We start from the raw sequence: 22,483 nt of genomic DNA, 5'->3' as shown, positions 1-22,483 counted from the left end.
AATCTGGTGCAGCTCTGCATAGAAACCAATCAGCTTCCAGGTTTCATTTGCCAAAGCCTAATTAAACAAGCTGAATATTGAGGCTGATTGGCTGCCATGCACCAGATTCTGAGCGCTCCAGTTTTAGTAAATTGCCCCCATAGCTCCCTTTTGTCTGTGTCACTCTATAGATTGATGGACACACTCATTACTCTCTTCTCTCTGTGTCATGCTGCAAGAGAAATGACCGTCTCATAGTTCCTTTCAAAGTTTGTGACTGTATTTTGTTTACTTTTAGATTTTATTGATCGATTGAGAAACCCACGAATGCCATGGAGGGACATAGGCGCTGTGATTCTCGGTAAAGCTGCCAGAGATGCATCTAGACACTTTATTCAAAGGTGGAACTTTACAAAGGTGAGGACTCTCTTGACAAACTTTAATTCCGTGATCCTCTTTGCCTTCATTAAGGTCATGTTTTCTTGTCTTGTTATAAAAATAAATGAAATATCTTTGGGTACCATTAAAAAAGAAATGCCTTTATAAAATGCTGTATCTGATTGATGGGATGATGGATAACCAAATGGTTGGATGGGTAGAAGGATATGTGGATGGATGGATGTATAGATAAGTGGATGGATAGCTTGGTAGATAGATAAGTGAATGGATGGGTTGATAAGTAAATTGTTGGATGGGTAAATGGATACATGGATGGATGTAGGTATAAGTGGAAGGGTGGGTGGATAGCTTGGAAGATAGATAAGTGGATGGATGAGTTGATGGATAGGCAAATGGTTGGATAAGTGAATGGGAAGAAGGATAAGTGGATGGGTGGTTGGATGACTTGGTAGATGGATAAGTGGATGGATGGGCTGATGAAAAGGTAAATGGTTGGATGGGTAGAAGGATAAGTGGATGGGTGGATGGATAGTTTGGTAGATAGAGAAGTGGATGGATGGGTTGATGGATAAGTGAATGGGTGGAAGGATTTAAGGATGGATGGAAGGATAAGTGGATGGGTGGTTGAATGGCTTGGTGGATGGATATACAGTATGGATCAACAGACAGTTAGATGGCTTGGTGGATTGAAGACAGCTGGATGGATGAATGGGTGGAGGAACAAATGGATTTTCTTTAGATCCACTGAAAATGGTGAAGGGTTAGAATCTCTGTCAGGGGAGATGACCTCATAAAACGGAAAATCCAGCACGCCATCATAAGCCTTAGGTGTTGATTGAGGACTCAACAAACCATGTTCCTCCACAAATCTTTCAGGCCCCAACAGGGCCTCTTATTAAAGGTGACAGACAAGCAAACAGCACCCATAGAACTATATATACATACTGTATGTATATACACCTTACAATTGCGCAAAGAAGACACAGAAATCAATATCACAATTAAAATAATCTTGTATGGCATATTTGTATCTTAACTGGGGATGGAAAAACCCTAAGCCGCAGATAAAGTAATACAGATGTTACATTTATAACATGTGAAATAGCCCTTTTGTTCTTTTTTGTTCTGAGAGCTTGAGGGACTCTATTCATACTTATCAATTGAATCTGCTTTGAGCAGGAGGTCCCTTAGATTTCCACTTCTCTTATAGGTGTGCAATTCTGGCATTTTCACTAAATTACTTAGGTTGCAGTCACTCTCCAATATAAAAGATCGCGAAATCACAACTGTTTTAAACTTTTCAGACAGAAAATGTTGAGTCTGAACATAGGGGATACTGTCTGTACCTATATTTAAGGTGAAAGGGGGGCAGGTTCTTCTTTTCTAATAAGTTCATGTTTAAGGGCCCTATCCAAGACATCTCTAGGATACCCATTGTAACGGAACCGCCGACCCACACTGTACTTGTGGTCTTCCGTCAGTATACGGCTTCCTTGCAGTCATGAACATATATACCAGATTTTCTCAGCCGCCCTTATACAAAGCTAGCCAACAACTTGTGCAAGTTTTGGAACCTTCTTTATTGAACAGTTTCACACTCAATTTATACACACATGAGCACACCTACCTCCTGATCAAAATACCACACACAGGTCAGGGTTTGCCTGATTACATTATCATATGCAGATGAATTGTATACAGAAACAGAATTAACCGGAACTAACTGTCTAGCCATCTGGACAGAAACTATGTTGGCTCATTAACATTTAACAATGGGACAGGCAGACTTAACACAATCCACATCCCACCTCAAAACAGACAATAGGACTGCCAATGACAGTCTGTCCGTCTCCTACATTGAAGTACATGGAATACACATCTACATATTGCTATGATTATTTAGGAGTCAGACTTCATGGCAACAGGCTATAGGTCTCACAGTGTAAAGTGGGATTAAATCTTCATATTTCTTGAGAGATATTGCTGACAAATATTACTGTCCCACTTGAAGCAATCCAAACCATTAAGTATCCGTCTTTCACTCCCAGTGATGGTGAGTACCGTCACACCCATGATCCTTGAATTTTTGCTGCATTCATGAATTTGAATCCTGCCATCACCTGGCTTAGAACAGATTTAAAGAACTCTCATAAACTGAAAGACTGGATGATTGTCCACTAGGCGCCCAAGATGGTGACTTGATGGGAACACTTTATTGCAGTATTCAAGTAGTTTATGAAAGTCAGCTGGTGGTCTTATCAGAATGCTAACAATCCCTTACATGTTTTTTCATAATTATTTTATGTTTTTGGTACTTTTTATCACTATAAGTGTTACCGGACCGTCTATTTTTATTGTATTGGTACTTTTTATCGGTCTCATTTATATAACCTACCAAAACTCTGCCGTCCTACCACATCCCCTATGATGACCATGCCTTATGGGAGTTTGTCTCATTGGCTGGCCTACCTTGGACATGTTTTATAAATGCTGCACTTTGAATGGATGTAGAGAAGGGAAGACTGCAGATAGCTGAAATGTATGTTGTAGGATTTGTTTCATCTCTGTGTATCATCTGAGGCCAATCACTTCACTGGATATATATATATATTTTTTCCACATTCTAGAACATGTACTCTCATTTGTCAATGGTATTGGCAGCTCTGCTACATATATGTATCTTAAAATCCACTCAGATTTCTATGTTACTCCCATATGTTTTGTATCCTACAGACCGCCAAATCCAAATATAAAGGCCCGTTGTTCCCGTATCTTCTCCCGAAATCTCTGAGCACAGCGGACAGACATCCATACTCGGTGCCAGGATGCCACAGTGCCACTGTACAGGTGAGGAAGGGGACTCAACCATTGAGGAAAAGTACGTGGTAATACAGATAGTTTTTTTATTCTTGGGTTTGCCACATGTTCCCTGGCAAAGACGTTTTTGTTTTCCTAAAGAACTGATAACTTTCTTTTTAAAAGAAAACCTCTGTTTTATCACTTTATATAGCATATAAGTGCTGTGACAGCTTTTATTTGTAATTAAAAGTTACCTACAGGCAGGGCCGCTGATAGGGGGGGACCACCAGCCCTCTTGTAGGGGGCCCGAGCACACAGGGGGGCCCACACAGAGAGGGGGATTAGTGATGGACAACAAATCCAGAAATCTTCCTCCAGCACCTGAATCTGATCTGTCCCTCTCCCTGCTATCCGCTTGTATCTGTTGAGAAAGAGACAGTCGTCCCTCACTAATCCTCCTCCCTTGTGTGCCCCCCTCCCAGCACTTATCTCTGCTCAGGAGTTTATTTGTAAATTGTAACTTTGTTTCTCTCTCTCTGATCACTGAGCTCCAACTGCCCAGCCTGTATATTTTTCTCATCTCATCTTCTTTTTTATTTAACATAGTTTTTTTTTAGATTTAGCAGGAATTATGTGAGTTATGTTATATTTGTGTCTGCTAATAGTGATTTTGTTGTTATTTTAGCTAAATATATCTTTAATATTTTCTTGAGGGGGCCCTGCCAGGTAGTCTGTACGGGGCCCCGCGATTTCTAACAGCAGCCCTGCCTACAGTGAGGGGAAAAAGTATTTGATTCCCCCCACTGATTTTGTACGTTTGTCCACTGATGAAGAAATGATCAGTCTATAATTTTAATGGTAGGTGTATTTTAAAATTAAGAGACAGAATAACAACAAAAAAAAAAAAAAAAAAAACGCATTTCAAAAAAGTTATACATTGATTTGCATTTTAATGAGTGTAATGAGTATTTGACCCCTTTGCAAACATGACTTGGTGGCAGAACTCTTGTTGACTATCACAGAGGTCAGATGTTGTAGTTGACCACCAGATTTTCCAACATCTCAGGAGGGATTTTGTCCCTCTCCTCTTTGCAAATCCTCGTCATGTCATTAAGGTTTTGAGGCTGACGTTTGGTAACTCGAATCTTCAGATCCCTCCACATATTTTCTATGGGATTAAGGTCTGGAGACTGGCTAGGCCACTCCAGGACCTTACTGTGCTTCTTTCATGTTGGAATACCCATCCACGACTTATTTTCAATGCCCTGGATGAGGGAAGGAGGTTCTCACCCAAGATTTGGCGGTACATGGCCCCGTCTATCGTCCCTTTGATGCGGTGAAGTTGTCCTGTCCCCTTAGCATAAAAACACCCCCAAAGCATAATGTTTCCACCTCCATGTTTGACGGTGGGGATAGAGTTCTTGAGGTCATAGGCAGCATTCCTCCTGCCCTCCAACCACGGCAAGTTGTGTTGATGCCAAAGAGCCTAATTTTGGTCCCATCGGACCACAAAACGTTTACGCAATCCTTCTCTGAATCATTCAGATTTTCATTAGCAAACTTCAGACGGGCCCGTAGATGTGCTTTCTTGAGCAGGGGGACCTTGCAGGTGCTGCAGGATTTCAGTGCTTCACGGCATAGCATGTTACCAATTGTTTTCTTGGTGACTATGGTTCCAGCTACCTTGAGATCATTGATAAGATTCTCCGGTGTAGTTCTGGGCTGATTGCTCACTGTTCTCATCATCATTAAACTCCACGAGGTGAGATCTTGCATGAAGCCCCAGACTGTTATTTTGTTTTTTTTTTCATTTGCGAATAATCGCACAAACTGTGTCACCCTCTCACCAAGCTGCTTGGTGATGGTCTTGCAGCCCATTCCAGCCTTGTGTAGGTCTACAATTTTGTTCCTGACATCCTTGGACAACTCTTTGGTCTTGGCCATGGTGGAGAAATTGGAATCTGATTGATTGCTTTTGTGGACAGGTGTCTTTTATACAAGTAACAAACTGAGATATAACATTCCCAAAAAAAAAAATAAAAAATCTAAATTTTTGTAACATTTTAGGCCAACTTTTGGTAAAAAAAATTGCAATACGTGTATTTTGATTGGTTTGCGCAAAATTGATCGCGTCTACTAACTACGGGAAATATTTATGTCATTTTTATTGTTTTTTTTTTTTACGAGTAACAGCGGCGATCTGCGTTTTTTTTTTTTTTTTTTGCGGGACTGCGACATTGCGGCGAACAGATCGGACCCCTAACTCAACTTTTTGACACTTTTGGGGTTACTAGTGACATTGCTACATTAATCAGTGCTATAATTATGCACTGTTACGGAAATAATGACACTGACAGGGAAGGGGTTAACCCTATGGGTGATCAATGGGTTAAATGTGAGCCTAGGGGAGTGATTCTAACTGTGAGGGGGGGGTGTGGCTTGTGAAATGACTATAGAGACCTGTGATCCTATATAGAAGGATCACAGGAGCTCTGTGATCATCCCAGGGAGAAGAACGGTCAGCGGTGTTTACAACAGCCGACCGTCCTTCTCACTCAGCGGGTGAACTATTGCGGGTGTCAGGCGGCAATCGGAGCCGCCTGACCCGTGCCTCGGCTTCCCCGCTACTGAGTGGGGGCGGGAGCGCGCCCCTTAGCTTCCCGCGCGTGACTGACGTAGATCTAAGTCGGTTTGCGCAGGAGAGCCACCCTGCTGCAGTAAATCTGTGGCGGGTGGTTGGGAAGTGGTTAATTAAACAAGCTGAAGTTAGAAGCTGATTGGCTAACATACACAGCTGCACCAGATTCTGAGTGCTCCAGTTTTAGAAAATCCCCTCCATAGTTGGAAAGCTGAGGATCCACTTTAAAATGTATTTCCAGTCATGTTAAAGTTTTTAGGTTCTTTTTTTTTTTTTTTGGAAATCAGCACAAGGGACTTAAATCAAATGAGAAGTATGCATTGTGTTGTGGTTGCTGTGTTCCTTGAAATCTGACATCCTCTGTTCTCCCCCTGCAGCGGTAATCTTCTGGTGTCACAGGGGTTAAAACAGCCTCTGGGCATCTGACTGGTGGTTGTGGTGTAGCCCCATTCATTTAAATATGGCGGCCATACTGCTTGTTGAATATGAAAGGAAGGATAATATTCGCCATGCCGCAAAGCATCGCAGCAGCCCTATCTGACCGGTTTTTCAGCTCCAGGGGGTTGGCGGATGGGGAAGGCAGTAAAACCATGGCTCAACTGCCTATTCCCCCCCCCCACCCCCACACACACACAACTGCCAAGTGTAAACTAACTCTTGAAGTGGCAGAGCCCTTTAAAGGCAATTTAGTCAGAGAGGGTATAACCCCTGCCATTTTTTTTTCTTTTTTTGCCATCTGTGTCCGATTTGGGGAGATTTCCCTTAAAAGTGAGGGAATCCCTGGTTGTCACCAGGATCAGTGTCCCCATTGGAAGATTTCCCCCCTATCCCTGTTCTGGTGACAACCCAAAATGGGGATTTCCTTCCGCTTTCACTTTTATTAACAGTCAATAGGACAAATAAAGAGGGTGAATCCTGCTAATGGGGACCCAGACACCAATAAAAACCTGACGGGTTCTAATCCCTCTCCATTCTATCCGAAACAAAAAAAGTACACTATCAAAGATCGAATTATTTTCACGAAACACCTGATTTGACCTCTTGGAAGAGCAGTGTGCCAATCACACAAATTGCCAGTTTGGAACATGATCGTGTCTGCAAACCCCTTTGATCTGCTATGAATAAATCATAGTGATTACATTGTAACAATAAAGTTGCTACATTGTAATTCTTATTGACACTGCGGGCACTATCTTTCCTGCCAGCGTAAATTTCCACAGTAGCTGCAGCCCCTCCTGTCATGCAGAACAAGTCCCAGCTGTCAAAATGGCAGCCAGGATTCCCAGCAGCTGCTGTCAGGGATCTGCAGGGGAGGGGGAGAAGAGGAACATACCACACATGCCCTAAATATTTAGATTAGGTTTTTAGGTCATGTGTGGTATGCTTAACCACTTCCGACGCTTTGACATTAAAATCGGGGATTATGACTGCAGATAGCGGCCATAACCCCTGTATTTTTTTATACGGCGGGCGGTCAGCTTTAACATAAGAGTAGTCCCAGCGGCGGATTTGCAATGGGATCACTTTTATGGGCTCCCTCCGCTTCCGGGTCATTTCCCCTGCTTACCGGACCCGCCGGCAGCGGGGAAAACTATCCGGTCCGTTCTCCTCTCAGACAGGGAGTGAGATGGCCCTCACTCGACTCTATGGCCTTGGAGGACCGGAGCGACATCATACAACGGATTTAACCACTTAACGACCGCCCGCCACAGTTTTACTGCAGCAGGCAGCCACTCCTGGGCAAAGCGACGTAGTACTGCGTCGGTCGCTCAGGAGACTCTAGGGGGCGCACCCCCGCTCTTCAGCCGGGGAGCCAGCGCGTGTGACCAGTGGCTCCGATGGCCGCTGGCCACTCGCGATCTCCCACAGCTGAGGGAGAAAGACAGACGGCTGATGTAAACACAGCCGCCTGTCATTCTCCCTGAAGTGATCACAGAGGCTATGCGATCCTGCTATATAGGATCGCATGTCTCTGTGATTACTTCAAGCCACACCCCCTGACAGTTAGAATCACTCCCCTAGGGACACACTTAACCCACTGATCACCAGTAATGTTAACCCCTTCCCTGCCAGTGTCATTAATACAGTAACAATGCATATGTTTAGCACTGATTTCTGTAGTAATGTCACTGGTCCCCCCCCCCAAAAGTGTCAAAAATGTCAGTTAGGGGTCCTATCTGTCCCCCGCAATGATGCAGTCCCGCAAAAAAAATCACAGATCGCGGCCATTACTAGTTAAAAAAAAAAAACAACAAAAATGACATAAATCTTTCCCGTAGTTAGTAAACGCAATAACTTTTGCGCAAACCAATCAAAATACGCTTATTGCAATTTTTTTTTTTACCAAAAATATGTAGCAGAAAACAAATTGGCCTAAAATGTTAAAAAATTTAGATTTTACATTTTTTTTGAGAATTTCATATAAAAAAATGTGAAAAATATTATTTTTTCAAAATTGTTGCTCCTTTTTTGTTTATAGTGTAAAAAAAATAAAAATCGCACAGGTGATCAAATACCACCAAAAGAAAGCTCTATTTGTGGGAAAAAAAGGACATCAATTTTGTTTGGGTACAGCGTCGTACAACTGCGCAATTGTCCGTTAAAGTCATGCAGTGCCGAATCGCAAAATTGGGCCTGGTCTTTGAGCAGCCAAATCCTCCGGTCTGAAAGTTGTTAAAGAGCCCATTTTTTTTTATCGTGAAAAAAATACTTTTCTTTTTTTCCCCTTTTTACTGTAGATGTGAGGTCTTTTTGATCCCGGATCTAACATTACTGTAAAGAGGTCCTGTCATGCTTATTTATATTACAAGGTATGTTTACATTCCTTGTAATAGGAATAAAAGTAATCAAATTTTTTTTTTTTTTTAAAGTGTAAAAATATATGATAAAATAAATAGGAAAAAAATTAAATCGCCCTGTCACCGTTAGCTTGTGTGCAGAAGGGAACGCATACGTAAGTCGCGCCCACATATGTAAACAGTGTTCAAACCACAAATCTGAGGTATCGCCATGATCATTAGAGCGAAAGCAAAAATTCTAGCCCTCGACCTCCTCTGTAACTCTAAACTGGTAACCTGTAGAAAGTGTTATCTATGGAGGTTTTTAAGTACCAATGTTTGTCGCCATTCCACGAGCGTGCACAATTTTGAAGCATGACATGTTGGGTATCTATTTACACGGCGTAACATTATCTTTCACATTATAGAAAACAATTGGGCTAACTTTACTGTGTTCTTGTTTTTTAAATTAAAAAAAGGGATTTTTTTTTCTAAAAAAAACTGCGTTTGTAAGACCGCTGCGCAAATACGGTGTGATAAACAATATATTGCAATGATCTCCATTTTATTTTCTAGGGTCTCTGCTAAAAAAATATATATATATATAATGTTTGGAGGTTCTAAGTAATTTTCTAGCAAAAAAAAACCAAAAACTGATTTTAACTTGTAAACAACAAGTGTCAGAAATAGGCCCGGTCCAGAAGTGGTTTAAAGTCCACAACTGGTTAAAGCAGTGCAGAGGGCAGGTGTGATGTACAAAGTTTAGTAACCTTTAAGAGCCCATTCACACTAGCACGACTTGTGAGGCGACTTGTGTAGCCCCAGGTAGATTGACATAACAAAAGCAATGTTAATCAATCAGTACCGTCTTAATTGGCACTACTGAAGTCGCTCCGACTTCAGAAAAGGGTCCTGTACTACTTTGAGGCGACCTGTGATCCGACTTGTCCCATATACTTCAATGGGAGTCGCCTCCTTATCTTAATTGACACGACTTGTTATCAATTTTCCAGGAAGAAGAAAGAGATTAGCCAGGCATTCCCCACAGACAGTCGCAAGTCTCTTCCAAGTCTCTTCCAAGTCTCTTCCAAGTCTCTTCCAAGTCTCTAAGCGCCGGTTCACATTACGGCGACGCTACTTCCCGGGGAGACCTCCGAGATCGCGGTGCGAGCAGTGCGCCGCGACCTCGGAGCGGCCGCCACGGACTTCATAACATTGAAGTCTATGGCGGTCGCCTCCTGGTCGCCCCAAAGAAGCTCCGGACCCTTTTTCTAGGTCGGAGCGACTTGTGTCGCTCCTATTAGAACGGGTCCGCAGCTTTCCTATGGGAGGCGACCTGCGGCGACCTGTGAGGCGACCAGGTCGCCTCACAGGTCGCCCTAGTGTGAACCGAGCCTAAACAAGTCTCTTCCAAGTCTCTAAACAAGTCTCTTCCAAGTCTCTAAACAAGTCTCTTCCAAGTCTCTAAACAAGTCTCTAAACAAGTCTCTTCAAGTCACGGGGCGACTTTCTGGTCGTGGTAGTGTGAACCGGCTCTTACTCTCATGTAAACAGGTACATTTTTATTTATTGTAGGGGGTAACTAAACAAGAAGCTCAATTTACAAAGCTTTATAGAAGAATCCTAGGTATGGCATTTTTTTTTTTTTTTTTTGCATACTTACATTAGACCAGCTTGGACCAATGTAAATATGTGGGATCCCAGTGGAAGCTGAAAATTACTAGACACTGCTACTCCAGGGATCTTCACTTGCTACTGGTTCCTGTGCTGAACGGCTGCCCTTGTGCATTCTGAACATAGGATGGGCCCTGTGCTGAGCGGCTGCTCTTGTGCATTCTGAACATAGGATGGGTCCTGTGCTGAGCGGCTGCCCTTGTGCATTCTGAACATAGGATGGGTCCTGTGCTGAGTGGCTACCCTTGTGCATTCTGAACATAGGATGGGTCCTGTGCTGAGCATCTGCCCTTGTACATTCTGATCATAGGGTGGGTCCTGTGCTGAACGGCTGCCCTTGTGCATTCTGAACATAGGATGGGTCCTGTGCTGAGCGGCTGCCCTTGTGCATTCTGAACATAGGATGGGTCCTGTGCTGAGTGACTACCCTTGTGCATTCTGAACATAGGATGGGTCCTGTGCTGAGCGGCTGCCCTTGTGCATTCTGAACATAGGATGGGTCCTGTGCTGAGCGGCTGCCCTTGTGCATTCTGAACATAGGATGGGTCCTGTGCTGAACGGCTGCCCTTGTGCATTCTGAACATAGGATGGGTCCTGTGCTGAGTGACTACCCTTGTGCATTCTGAACATAGGATGGGTCCTGTGCTGAGCGGCTGCCCTTGTACATTCTGATCATAGGGTGGGTCCTGTGCTGAACGGCTGCCCTTGTGCATTCTGAACATAGGATGGGTCCTGTGCTGAGCGGCTGCCCTTGTGCATTCTGAACATAGGATGGGTCCTGTGCTGAGCGGCTGCCCTTGTGCATTCTGAACATAGGGTAGGTCCTGTGCTGAGTGACTACCCTTGTGCATTCTGAACATAGGATGGGTCCTGTGCTGAGCGGCTGCCCTTGTGCATTCTGAACATAGGGTGGGTCCTGTGCTGAGCGGCTGCCCTTGTGCATTCTGATCATAGGGTGGGTCCTGTGCTGAGCGGCTGCCCTTGTGCATTCTGATCATAGGGTGGGTCCTGTGCTGAGCGGCTGCCCTTATGCATTCTGAATATAGGATGGGTCCTGTGCTGAGCGGCTGCCCTTGTGCATTCTGATCATAGGGTGGGTCCTGTGCTGAGCGGCTGCCCTTGTGCATTCTGATCATAGGGTGGGTCCTGTGCTGAGCGGCTGCCCTTGTGCATTCTGATCATAGGGTGGGTCCTGTGCTGAGCGGCTGCCCTTGTGCATTCTGATCATAGGGTGGGTCCTGTGCTGAGCGGCTGCCCTTGTGCATTCTGATCATAGGATGGGCCCTGTGCTGAGCGGCTGCCCTTGTGCATTCTGAGCACAGGAGGTTCACCACTCAGCACAAGCGTCATTCAGAGAACACTTTGCATTTTCTCAGTGTATGCAAATCATTCTCTGATTGGACAAGGTGTAGAGGTGAGACGGGGATGTCACAGTCACCGCCTCACTCAATAGGAGAACATTATGCATTCATTAGGAAAATGCAAAGTGTTCTCTGAATTGCACCTGTGCCATGTGGGCAACCTCCTGTGTTCACAGTGCAGCAGGGCAGCCGCTCAGCACAGAACCCCGGAAGCCAGCGGGGTCACCGGAGAAGCAGTGTCAGGTACAGTGATTTCCAGCTTCCACGAGGATCCCATAGGTATGGCACATTCATACCTCCATAGGTCCAAGCTGGGCTAATGTAACTATGTAGAAATTGCCATACCTAGAATTCATCTTTAACCTAATGAATTTGTGAATTGAGCCTTATGGATATTAAAATTTCAATTGCTTTGTATTATTGAAGACTGTGTCAGTGTACATGATGTATGTGTGTTCAGGAGATTTGGTACATTACACTGCCATGTGACCTCAATGTCCTTCTTGTTGCAGTTGTTGCGGTCAGTTGATTGCTGGTCTGCAGGATGTAATGAATGTTCCATTCTCAACGCCTATCTGCACTGTATATCCAATGCTGAACACTACGTCTACATAGAGGTAAGATTAACAGGCTCGTTATACAGCCGTGGGCCAAAAGTTTTGAGAATGACGCAAATCATAGTTTTCACAAAGTCTGCTGCTTCAGTGTTTTTAGATCTTTCTGTCAGATGTTACTATGGTATACTGAAGTATAATTACAAGCATTTCATAAGAGTCAAAGGCTTTTATTGACAATTATATGAAGTTTATGCAGAGTCAATATTTGCAGTGTTGACCTTTCTTTTTTAAGACCTCTGCAATTCTCCCTGGCATGTTGTCAATCAACTTCTGGGCCTCATCCTGACTGATGGCAGCCCATTCATGCATAATCATTCTTTGAAGTCTGTCAGAATTTGTGGATTTTTTTAGTCACCCGCCTCTTGAGGATTGACCACAAGTTCTCAATGGGATTAATGTCTGGGGAGTTTCCTGGCCATGGACCCAAAATTTCAATGTTTTGTTCCCCAGTCACTTAGTTATCATTTTTGCCTTATGGCAAGGTGCCCCATCATGCTGGAAATGGCATTTTTCCCTACTAAACTGTTCTTGGATGGTTGGGAGAAGTTACTCGGAGGATGTTTTTGTACCATTCTTTATTCATGGCTGTGTTCTTAGGCAAAATTGTGAGTGAGCCCCAATACCTTGGCTGAGAAGCAACCCCACCCATGAATGGTCTCAGGATGCTTTACTGTTGGCATGACACAGGACTGATGGTAGCACTCACCTTTTCTTCCCCGGACAAGGTTTTCTCCGGATGCCCCAAACAATCAGAAAGGGGATTCATCAGAAAAACTGACTTTACCTCAGCAGTCCAATCCCTGTAGGTTTTGCAGAATATCACTCTGTCCCTGATGTTTTTCCTGGAGAGAAGTGGCTTCTTTGCTGCCCTTCTTGACACCAGGCCATCCTCCAAAAGTCTTCTCCTCACTGTGCGTGCAGATGTTCTCACTCCTGCCTGCTGCCATTCCTGAGCAAGCTCTGCACTGGCGGTGCCCCGATTCCGCAGCTGAATAAACTGTAGGAGACGGTCCTAGCATTTGCTGGACTTTTTTGGGTGCCCAGAAGCCTTCTTCACAAGTGCAGTGGAAATTTTTTTTTTTTATGGGATTAAGTTAATTTTAATGGCAAAGAGGGAATTTGCAATTAATTGCAATTCATCTGATCACACTTCATACCATCTTGGAGTATATGGAAATTGCCATCATAAAAACTGAGGCAGCAGACTTTGAAAATTAATATTTAATTGAAGTGAAAATTAATATTTGTGTCATTCTCAAAACTTTTGGCCATGGCTGTACTGCTTATAGGCAGTGGAGTGGTATATTTTGGTTTTGTGCTGCCCTAGGCAAGACTAAAATTCGGCATCCCCAATCTGTGCAGACTCTCGGGTGGCTATGCGGGGGTTTCTGGTGGCAATGCGGGGTCTGTGGAGGCTATGCAGGATCTGTGGAGGCTATGCGGGGTCTCTGGTGGCTATGCGGGGGTCTCTGGTGGCAATGCGGGGTCTGTGGAGGCTATGCGGGGTCTGTGGAGGCTATGCAGGATCTGTGGAGGCTATGCGGGGTCTCTGGTGGCTATGCGGGGTCTCTGGTGGCTATGCGGGGTCTCTGGTGGCTATGCGGGGTCTGTGGAGGCTATGTGGGGTCTCTGGAAGCCATGCTGGGTCTGTGGAGGCTATGCGGGGTCTGTGGAGGCTATGCGGGGTCTGTGGAGGCTATGCAGGGTCTGTGGAGGCTATGCAGGGTCTGTGGAGGCTATGCGGGGTCTGTGAAGGCTATGCGGGGTCTGTGGAGGCTATGCGGGGTCTGTGGAGGCTATGCGGGGTCTGTGGAGGCTATGCGGGGTCTCTGGTGGCTATGCAGGGTCTCTGGTGGCTATGCGGGGTCTGTGGAGGCTATGTGGGGTCTCTGGAAGCCATGCTGGGTCTGTGGAGGCTATGCGGGGTCTGTGGAGGCTATGCAGGGTCTGTGGAGGCTATGCAGGGTCTGTGGAGGCTATGCAGGGTCTGTGGAGGCTATGCGGGGTCTCTGGTGGCTATGCGGGGTCTCTGGTGGCTATGCGGGGTCTCTGGTGGCTATGCGGGGTCTCTGGTGGCTATGCGGGGTCTCTGGTGGCTATGCGGGGTCTGTGGAGGCTATGTGGGGTCTCTGGAAGCCATGCTGGGTCTGTGGAGACTATGCAGGGTCTGTGGAGGCTATGCGGGGTCTGTGGAGGCTATGCGGGGTCTGTGGAGGCTATGCGGGGACTGTGGAGGCTATGCGGGGTCTGTGGAGGCTATGCGGGGACTGTGGAGGCTATGCGGGGTCTGTGGAGGCCATGCGGCGTCTCTGGAAGCCATGCGGGGTCTGTGGGGGCTATGTGGGGTCTGTGGAGGCTATGTGGGTGTAAATCTGATTTAGGGCAGTCGTGAACTGTATAATAATAGCCGCCAACATCAGTGCCAGTTTACGCAATGACAACCCACAGCATTGGTGTTAGTAGCAGCAATAAAAAGCCCCCAGCACCTGCGCCAGTTTTTGCAAATATAAACCCCAGCAATGGTGCCAACTTACATAATAACCCCCAGTAATCACAATCCCCATGTGAACTGACAGAAGTGGTTAACTCTTTAGGGGGGGGGAAGGGTGCTGGGGGTTAGAGGAGGTTAATTAATCACTAATGCTAATTGTAATTTGCAGAATGAAGGGGGTTAATGTACTGCCACTGGTCACTTATGCATCAGTGTCCAGTGGCAGGTAATTAACCCCTCTACGCTGCATTAGTGGCACCAGTGTCTATAAACCCCTTCATCTTGCAGCAGGGTTTAAATAACATGGACACTGGTGTCCTGGTGCCACTAAAGCATTCTACTGTCTTCTCTTGCCCTAGCTAACTAATCCCCACGTATTCCAGGGATCTACCCTCTCTATTCTATCTCTGAGAAGTCCCAGATCTCGCCAATGTTGTAGCCACAGACCATGTGACCCAAAGGTGCCCAAAGCTTAGCACAGCGGAATATTTGTCGTCTAATATTTCTAACTTCTGGTTTCCCTCTAGAATCAGTTCTTCATCAGCTGTACTGGTGGACGGACGACACAGAACGCCATTGCAGAAGCCATCGTTAAGCGGATAAGCCGAGCGCACCAGTGAGTGAATATGATAGTAACTTACTGAACAAAGCCGATGATGTTGCATTCAGCAGAGAGGTACAGAAATCCAGCAGACAAATGAAGGAAAAAAAAAAAACAAATAGGAGGGCACAAACGCCTCGTGCAGTACCAAAAGATTTACTAACAAGCAAGGAACCTAAATTCATACTCCCAAAAGATGAGAAAATGTAAGCATTGTATCACATCAGTAACAGATCCAGCCAGAGGCGTAACTAGAACCTTCAGGGCCCCAGGGCAAGAAACCATGAAGGGCCCCATGGACCCTGGCTGGGGCCCTTCCCTTCAAGCCTGGGGCTCTTCCCACTGATCCTGAAGCCCTTTACTCTCCTTGCAGGGCCCTTTCACAAGTTCTGCAGTGGGCCCCCGTCCTGCCATCTTGGGGACTCCCCACGGTGGTGGAATGCCAGGGTCCGGTCGCAAGTGTGACCTTTGTGATCCTGGAAGTTCACCCACTGGTGTCAGTGGTTTTTATTTTTTGGTATTTTAATTGTATTATTTTTTATCATTTTATTTTATTTATTTTTTTTAATGTCACTGACTATGACTCTGTCCATTCAGAAAAGGAAGGAGCTGGTAAATTACATATTTACCGACCCCTTTCTGGTTCTCTATTGTGACACATTCCATGCAGCAGCCGGCAGGAGAGGGGAGGGAGCAGCACAGTGGGGGGGGGGGGGCAGGGGAGCACACAGGGGCCCAGAGACAGCAGGACACAAGTGAACTGGATAGGAGGAGTGGCGGGGGCAGCACACGGAGGAACCAATCCCCTCCATTTTCCTCCTGCAGCTACAGGAGTAAAAAGGACAGTGATTTCTCTACATGCTACCCCCGCCGCCACTCCTATCCAGGTGTACAGGGGAGCCCCACAGCCCCCCTGGAGCATGGGGCCCGGTTGCAATTGCAACCCCTGTAGTTATGCCCCTGGATCCAGTGATCCAGCCAGCTCTGAGGAAGGGGGTGCATCTCCTGAAACCTGTTAGCTTTGCTGACATTGTTGTGGTGCCTTTTCGAGGGACACGCCTCCTTCTTCAGAGCTGGCTCTGAGAAAAGGGGTGCGTCTCCCCGAAATGCATTAGCTTGCTGACATTGTGGTACATTGGATTTGGTGACAATTCACCAACACTGAATCTGTTACAGATGTGATGCAATGCTTACACTTTTTCACCTTTTTGTGAGTATGCATTCAGCTTCTTTTTTTTTTATTAATCTTTTGGTAATGCACGAGGCGTTTGTGCTCTCCTGTTTGTTTTTTTTTCCTACAGTTGTCTGCTGGATTCCCCTGTCTGAGACCAGCTGCACCGGCTGAGAATTCCAGTTAAAGAATTTCTATTGACTTTCGCAGAATTATGGGTTATGGAGAAGTCCTCCAGCACTAGGAGTTTATAGTCCTCTACACACGCCCTTCCCACTGCTAACCCACCAGGTTTCCTCCACCAATCAGATGTTGTCACTGAGCAGATGAGGCTAAAACCAGGTTGGAGTCTGGCCACCTTTGGTTATCCATTGATTTCTTTGTAGTTGACAACAATTGCCTGTACTGGGAACTACTGGGAATCCAATGTCCACCATGGATTTCTGAAGATTGCTCACCGGTTTGTTGAATATTAGAGGCCTCAGAACCGATCACTGCTCCGGTAACACAGCTGATCGATGAAAGAGCCAACCAGGAGGCACCTGACAATATGAAGTCCGGAAGTTGTTGTAACCTCAGTGGGGACATTTTTCCTCACGTTCCAGGTGACATTCCTACATGGAATGATGGAAAAAAACTGGCAGTTGCTCCACCACTTCCCCCTCTCTGACCAAACCCAAAAACATTTTTAGACTGAAATTGGACTTAAATAGGTCCATATATGAAATGTGAGTATTCACGGTTCCAGAAAAAGTAGCACCCCCGTCTGGCAAGGAGGTCAAAAACACTCAAAAAGAAAAAAAAAAGTCACCATATGCAGCCAATTTTTTTTTTTTTTTTTTTTAAATGCATAAAGCAGCCCTTTTAATTGAAAATATTAAAAACTGCAATTCTACAATAAAATCCTAGTCAGCATGGGGACAAGGTGCTTTGGAGTGGGCAGAGCCCCTGCTGTCCCAAAGACCCTCCCCCAATATTAAGGGCATGTGGCCTGGTATGGTTCAGGAGTGGGTGACGCTTGCTCCCCCCCCCCCCTTTCCTGACCTGCTAGGCTGCCTGCTTGGATAAGGGTCTGGTATGGATTTTGGGGGGCCCCATGCCAATTTTGCTGGCCCTGCTGCCTCAAAGAACCCCCCCCAATATTGAGGGCATGTTGGCTGGTATGGTTCAGCAGGGGGTGGCGCTCACCCCCCCCCCCTTTCCTGACCTGCCAGGCTGCATGCTTGGATAAGGGTCTGGTATGGATTTTGGGGGGCCCCATGCCAATTTTGCTGCTCCTGCTGCCCCGAAGAGCCCCCCCAATATTGAGGGCATGTTAGCTGGTATGGTTAAGGAGGGGGTGGCGCTCGCTCCCTCCCTCTTTCCTGACCTGCCAGGGTGCATGCTTGGATAAGGGTCTGGTATGGATTTTGGGGGGCCCCATGCCAATTTTGCTGCCCTTGCTGCCTCAAAGAACCCCCCCCCCCCCAATATTGAGGGCATGTTGGCTGGTATGGTTCAGGAGGGGGTGGCGCTCGCTCCCCCCCCCCTTCCTGACCTGCCAGGCTGTATGCTCGAATAAGGGTCTGGTATGGATTTTGTGGGGGCTGGGGCCATGCCAATTTTGCTGCCCCAAAGAACCCCCACCAATATTGAGGGCATGTGGCCTGGTATTGTTCAGGAGGGGGTGGGGCTAGCTCCCCCCCCCCTTTCCTGACCTGCCAGGCTGCATTTTCCTGACTTGCCAGGCTGCATGCTTGGATAAGTGTCTGGTATGGATTTTGGGGGGGGACAATGCCAATTTTGGCATGGGGTTCCTCTAAAATCCATACCAGACCCAAGGGCATGGTATAAATTGGGGGAGGGGACCCCCATGCTGTTTTATTCTCAAATGTTTCTATTGCCGACAATGTTTTTTTTTTTTCATCTATCAGTGGGGAAGGCCACTGACAACTGATGACTCATCCGTTGTTAAGAACGCGTCGGTCGGCTTCCCGGCCCACTCCTTAACAACCAGCAGCTATTCACTGTGAGCTCGGCAGGCGAACATCCTGCCGAGTGCCACGAAAATGTGGGTGTTCTGCAAACACTGTGCTGTGTGGGGTCCGAACGAATGCCCAAACCCAAACAGTTCACCCATCTCTATATACCAACAAACTGAAAGGATGTGTTATGGTGTCTAGTATTTCCTATGTCTTGTATGATGCAGATATCTTTTAAATCGTATGAATTTTTTTATTTGCTATCAATGTGAATTTTTTATTTTCTATCAATATGAATTTTTTATTTTTTTTCTATCAATGTGAATTCTTTTATTTTCTATCAATGTGAATTTTTTATTTTCTATCAATGTGAATTTGCATGCTTACATATGTATGAACTGAAATGAGATTCACAATGGCCGCTGATGAGTGATCCTGTGTTTGCAGGGAAAACGCCACCTTCCGAGTCTTCATCGTCATCCCCCTATTACCGGGCTTCGAGGGGAACATTGACATGGGGGGAGGAAACTCCATCCAGGCCATTTTGCACTTCACATACAGGTAATACCTTTATCCTGATCATTAATCGGGTTTCCAGCCTTACTGTAGGCCTGGCTTGCCGGAGCCATCATGGCGGCTTTGAAGGAAGCCATTTTTGTTCTAAAAAAAAACAATTGTTACATTGTCATAAAAAAAAAGATCACCAAATTAGTAATTGGAAGTCATTGGTTTTCCAGTTCTATTTGCCGTGGGGAGAATTCCATCATCTCTCATCTTAAGGAGGAGAGTAAGTATTGGGGGCTGGGTGTGTTGGAGGGTTTTGGCCATTTGTTGGAATTTTTTTTATTCAGTGTTTTTCTCCTTTTTGCAGTGGGTGATGGCTGGCGGCAGTACCTTTCGATTTGCGGTCTGCGGACACACGGGGACCTCCCTGATGGCTCCCTAGTGACTGAGCTCATTTACATACACAGCAAGATGCTCATTGTTGACGACAGAAAGGTCATCATTGGTAAGCCTCTCTATCCACATATTCCTGCCACATTGCACTGCCAGGAGGGGGGTGACACCACTTTCTTTTGTTACAATTTAAGGTTACAGTGGTGTCACCTTCCTGACACCACTTTCTTTGTTACAATTTAAGGTTACAGTGGTGTCACCTTCCTGATTGTTGGTTTTTCGTAGAAGGAGTAGTGCAATAATGAAGTTATATCTGTGCTGTGCCCTCCTGAAAACATGTTTCCTGTGTTAGACTGACAGCACAGCCTGGTTGGCTGACACTGCTGATAATAAATAAGCTTCTTTGACCACAGCTTAGAAGACCGAAGTGGGCACATGAGGATTTCTCTGCTCCTCACAGACAGTTCAGCTTTCAGGGATTTCAATAAGTGATGGTTGAGGTTTGTATGGTGTGAGCCTGTGTGTGAAGCGTGACGATATCCATTGTGTTTTCTCATGAAGGTTCGGCCAACATCAATGACCGGAGCCTGCTGGGGAAGAGGGACAGTGAGCTGGCGGTGATTGTGGAAGATACGGAATTTGTCAGCTCCACAATGAATGGCAATGTCTACCAGGCCGGGAAATTTGCTTTAAGCCTCCGGATGGATTGTTTCAAGTGAGTTAGACGACCTTCCACCCGCTATTCACACTTCTGTATTCACCGTGTCAGCCTCATACACTGATACTCTGGGGTCCCAGAACAATGACATACTAACTCTTGTGGGTCCCAGGACACCGACCTACTGAACCCTGGTGGTCCCAGAACAATGACATACTGACACTTTGGGGTCCCAGAACACCGACCTACTGACTCTTGGGGGTCCCAGAACAATGACATACTGACACTTAAGGGTCCCAGAACACCGACCTACTGACTCTTGGGGGTCCCAGAACAATGACATACTGACACTTAAGGGTCCCAGAACACCGACCTACTGACTCTTGGGGGTCCCAGGACAATGACATACTGACACTTGGGGGTCCCAGAACAATGACATGCAGACACTTGGGGGTCCCAGAACAATGACATGCAGACACTTGGGGGTCCCAGAACAAGGACATGCTGACACTTGGTTGTCCCAGAACAAGGACATGCTGACACCTGGGGGTCCCAGAACAATGACTTGCTGACACTTGGGGGTACCAGAACAATGACTTGCTGACACTTGGGGGTCCCAGAACAATGACATGCTGACACTTGGGGTCCCAGAAAAATGACATGCTGACACTTGGGGGTCCCAGAAAAATGACATGCTGACACTTGGGGGTCCCAGAACAATGACACGCTGACACTTGGGGGTCCCAGAACAATGACACGCTGACACTTGGGGGTCCCAGAACAATGACATGCTGACACTTGGGGGTCCCAGAACAATGACAAGCTGACACTTAGGAAGCCTAGAACACAGACCTTCTGATCTCGGAGGGTCCCAGAACAATGACATACTGACTCTTGGGGGTCCCAGAAAACCGGCCTACTGATCCCTGGGCATCCCAGAACAATGAAATAATGACACTTGGGGGTCCCAGAACAATGACATACTCACACTTGGGGGTCCCAAAACAAAGACATACCGACACTTGGGGGTCCCGGAACAATGACACACTGACTAGTGGGGTGCCAAAAAACAATGACACACTGACAATTGTGATCCCAATACAATGGTCTGGACCCCAAGTCATAGTGTGTCATTGTATTGGGATCCCAATTGTCAGTGTGTCATTGTTTTATGGCACCCCACTTGTCAGTGTGTCATTGTTCTGGGACCCCCAAGTGTCAGTGTGCAATTGTTCTGGACCCCAAGTCGTAACGTGTCAAACGCACACTGACACTTGGGGGGTCCCAGAACAATAACACACTGACTCTTGGGAGTCCCAGAACAATGCCATACTGACACTTGGGGGTCCCAGAACAATGACACACTGACACTTGGGGGTCCCAGAACAATGCCATATTGACACTTGGTGGTCCCAGAACAATGCCATACTGACACTTGGTGGTCCCAGAACAATGACATACTGACACTTGGGGGTCCCAGAACAATGCCATACTGACACTTGGGGGTCCCAGAACAATGACACACTGGCTCTTGGGGGTCCCAGAACAACGACACACTAACTCTTGGGGGTCCCAGAACAATGCCATACTGACACTTGGGGGTCCCAGAACAATGCCATACTGACACTTGGTGGTCCCAGAACAATGACACACTGACTCTTGGGGGTCCCAGAACAATGACATACTGACACTTGGGGGTCCCAGAACAATGCCATACTGACACTTGGGGGTCCCAGAACAATGCCATACTGACACTTGGGGGTCCCAGAACAATGACACACTGGCTCTTGGGGGTCCCAGAACAATGACACACTGGCTCTTGGGGGTCCCAGAACAATGACACACTGATCCCTGGGAGTCCCAATACAATGACACACTGGCACTTGGGGTCCCCAGAACAATGATTGTGTACATCTCAATTTGTCTATTTTCCTTCACAGTACAATTCTAGGTGCTCTGAAGCCTCCTTGTCTGGATGTGTCAGATCCAGTTTCTGATCAGTTCTTCAATGACATCTGGAATCACACGGCACTAAATAACGCAGCCCTGTATGACCAGGTATGTGCGTTATTGGGGTGATACCACATATAATAATATAGTAATAATTGGGTTGAATGCTTCTGCATGAATAGTGCACCCCAACACATTGGAAATGCAGAGGTGTGAGAAGGCCCAAATAATTTCTCATTGACTCTTCTGGTGAGATCTCTGTGCTGGGCTCCTGGGTCTTCACAACTGCTGTGCCCATTATGAGGAATTCCCACAATTCCACCATCCCTATGGTGAGTTCTTTGGGTCTTCACACCTGTTGCCCCATTATGAGGGATTCCCACCATCTTTAGTGCTAGGTTACCAGGTATAAATACTTTGTGCAATAATACTGTAAGTGGTTCCCACCATCTCTGTGTTGGGTTCCTAGGTCTGCACACCTGCTGTGTGCCCCTTATGAGGAGCTCCCAC

At 46.3% G+C, this 22,483-nt stretch overlaps 1 protein-coding gene and 1 long non-coding RNA gene across 3 annotated transcripts in view; one reads left to right on the top strand and one right to left on the bottom strand.

Annotated features, from left to right (window-relative positions):
• Window positions 1-22,483, bottom strand: part of LOC309552384 — an 879,384-nt gene that overhangs the window by 105,720 nt on the left and 751,181 nt on the right. The gene's annotated exons all lie outside the window — the stretch shown is intronic.
• Window positions 1-22,483, top strand: part of PLD2 (phospholipase D2) — a 148,867-nt gene that overhangs the window by 124,818 nt on the left and 1,566 nt on the right. For both annotated transcript variants that reach the window (XM_082253318.1, XM_082253317.1), the window contains exons 16-24: window positions 278-396; window positions 3,112-3,225; window positions 12,140-12,244; window positions 15,263-15,351; window positions 18,916-19,029; window positions 19,206-19,255; window positions 19,340-19,477; window positions 19,927-20,080; window positions 21,964-22,081. In XM_082253318.1, the coding sequence (XP_082109444.1) occupies window positions 278-396; window positions 3,112-3,225; window positions 12,140-12,244; window positions 15,263-15,351; window positions 18,916-19,029; window positions 19,206-19,255; window positions 19,340-19,477; window positions 19,927-20,080; window positions 21,964-22,081 (1,001 nt within the window). The remainder of the gene's footprint in view (window positions 1-277; window positions 397-3,111; window positions 3,226-12,139; window positions 12,245-15,262; window positions 15,352-18,915; window positions 19,030-19,205; window positions 19,256-19,339; window positions 19,478-19,926; window positions 20,081-21,963; window positions 22,082-22,483) is intronic.

The sequence above is a fragment of the Pelophylax lessonae genome, assembly GCF_965119305.1.
Source record: "Pelophylax lessonae genome assembly, chromosome: 4".
In the NCBI taxonomy this organism is placed as follows: Eukaryota; Metazoa; Chordata; class Amphibia; order Anura; family Ranidae; genus Pelophylax; species Pelophylax lessonae.
Note: the sequence above shows the minus strand (reverse complement) of the source record. Positions and strands in the feature narration are given on the sequence as shown.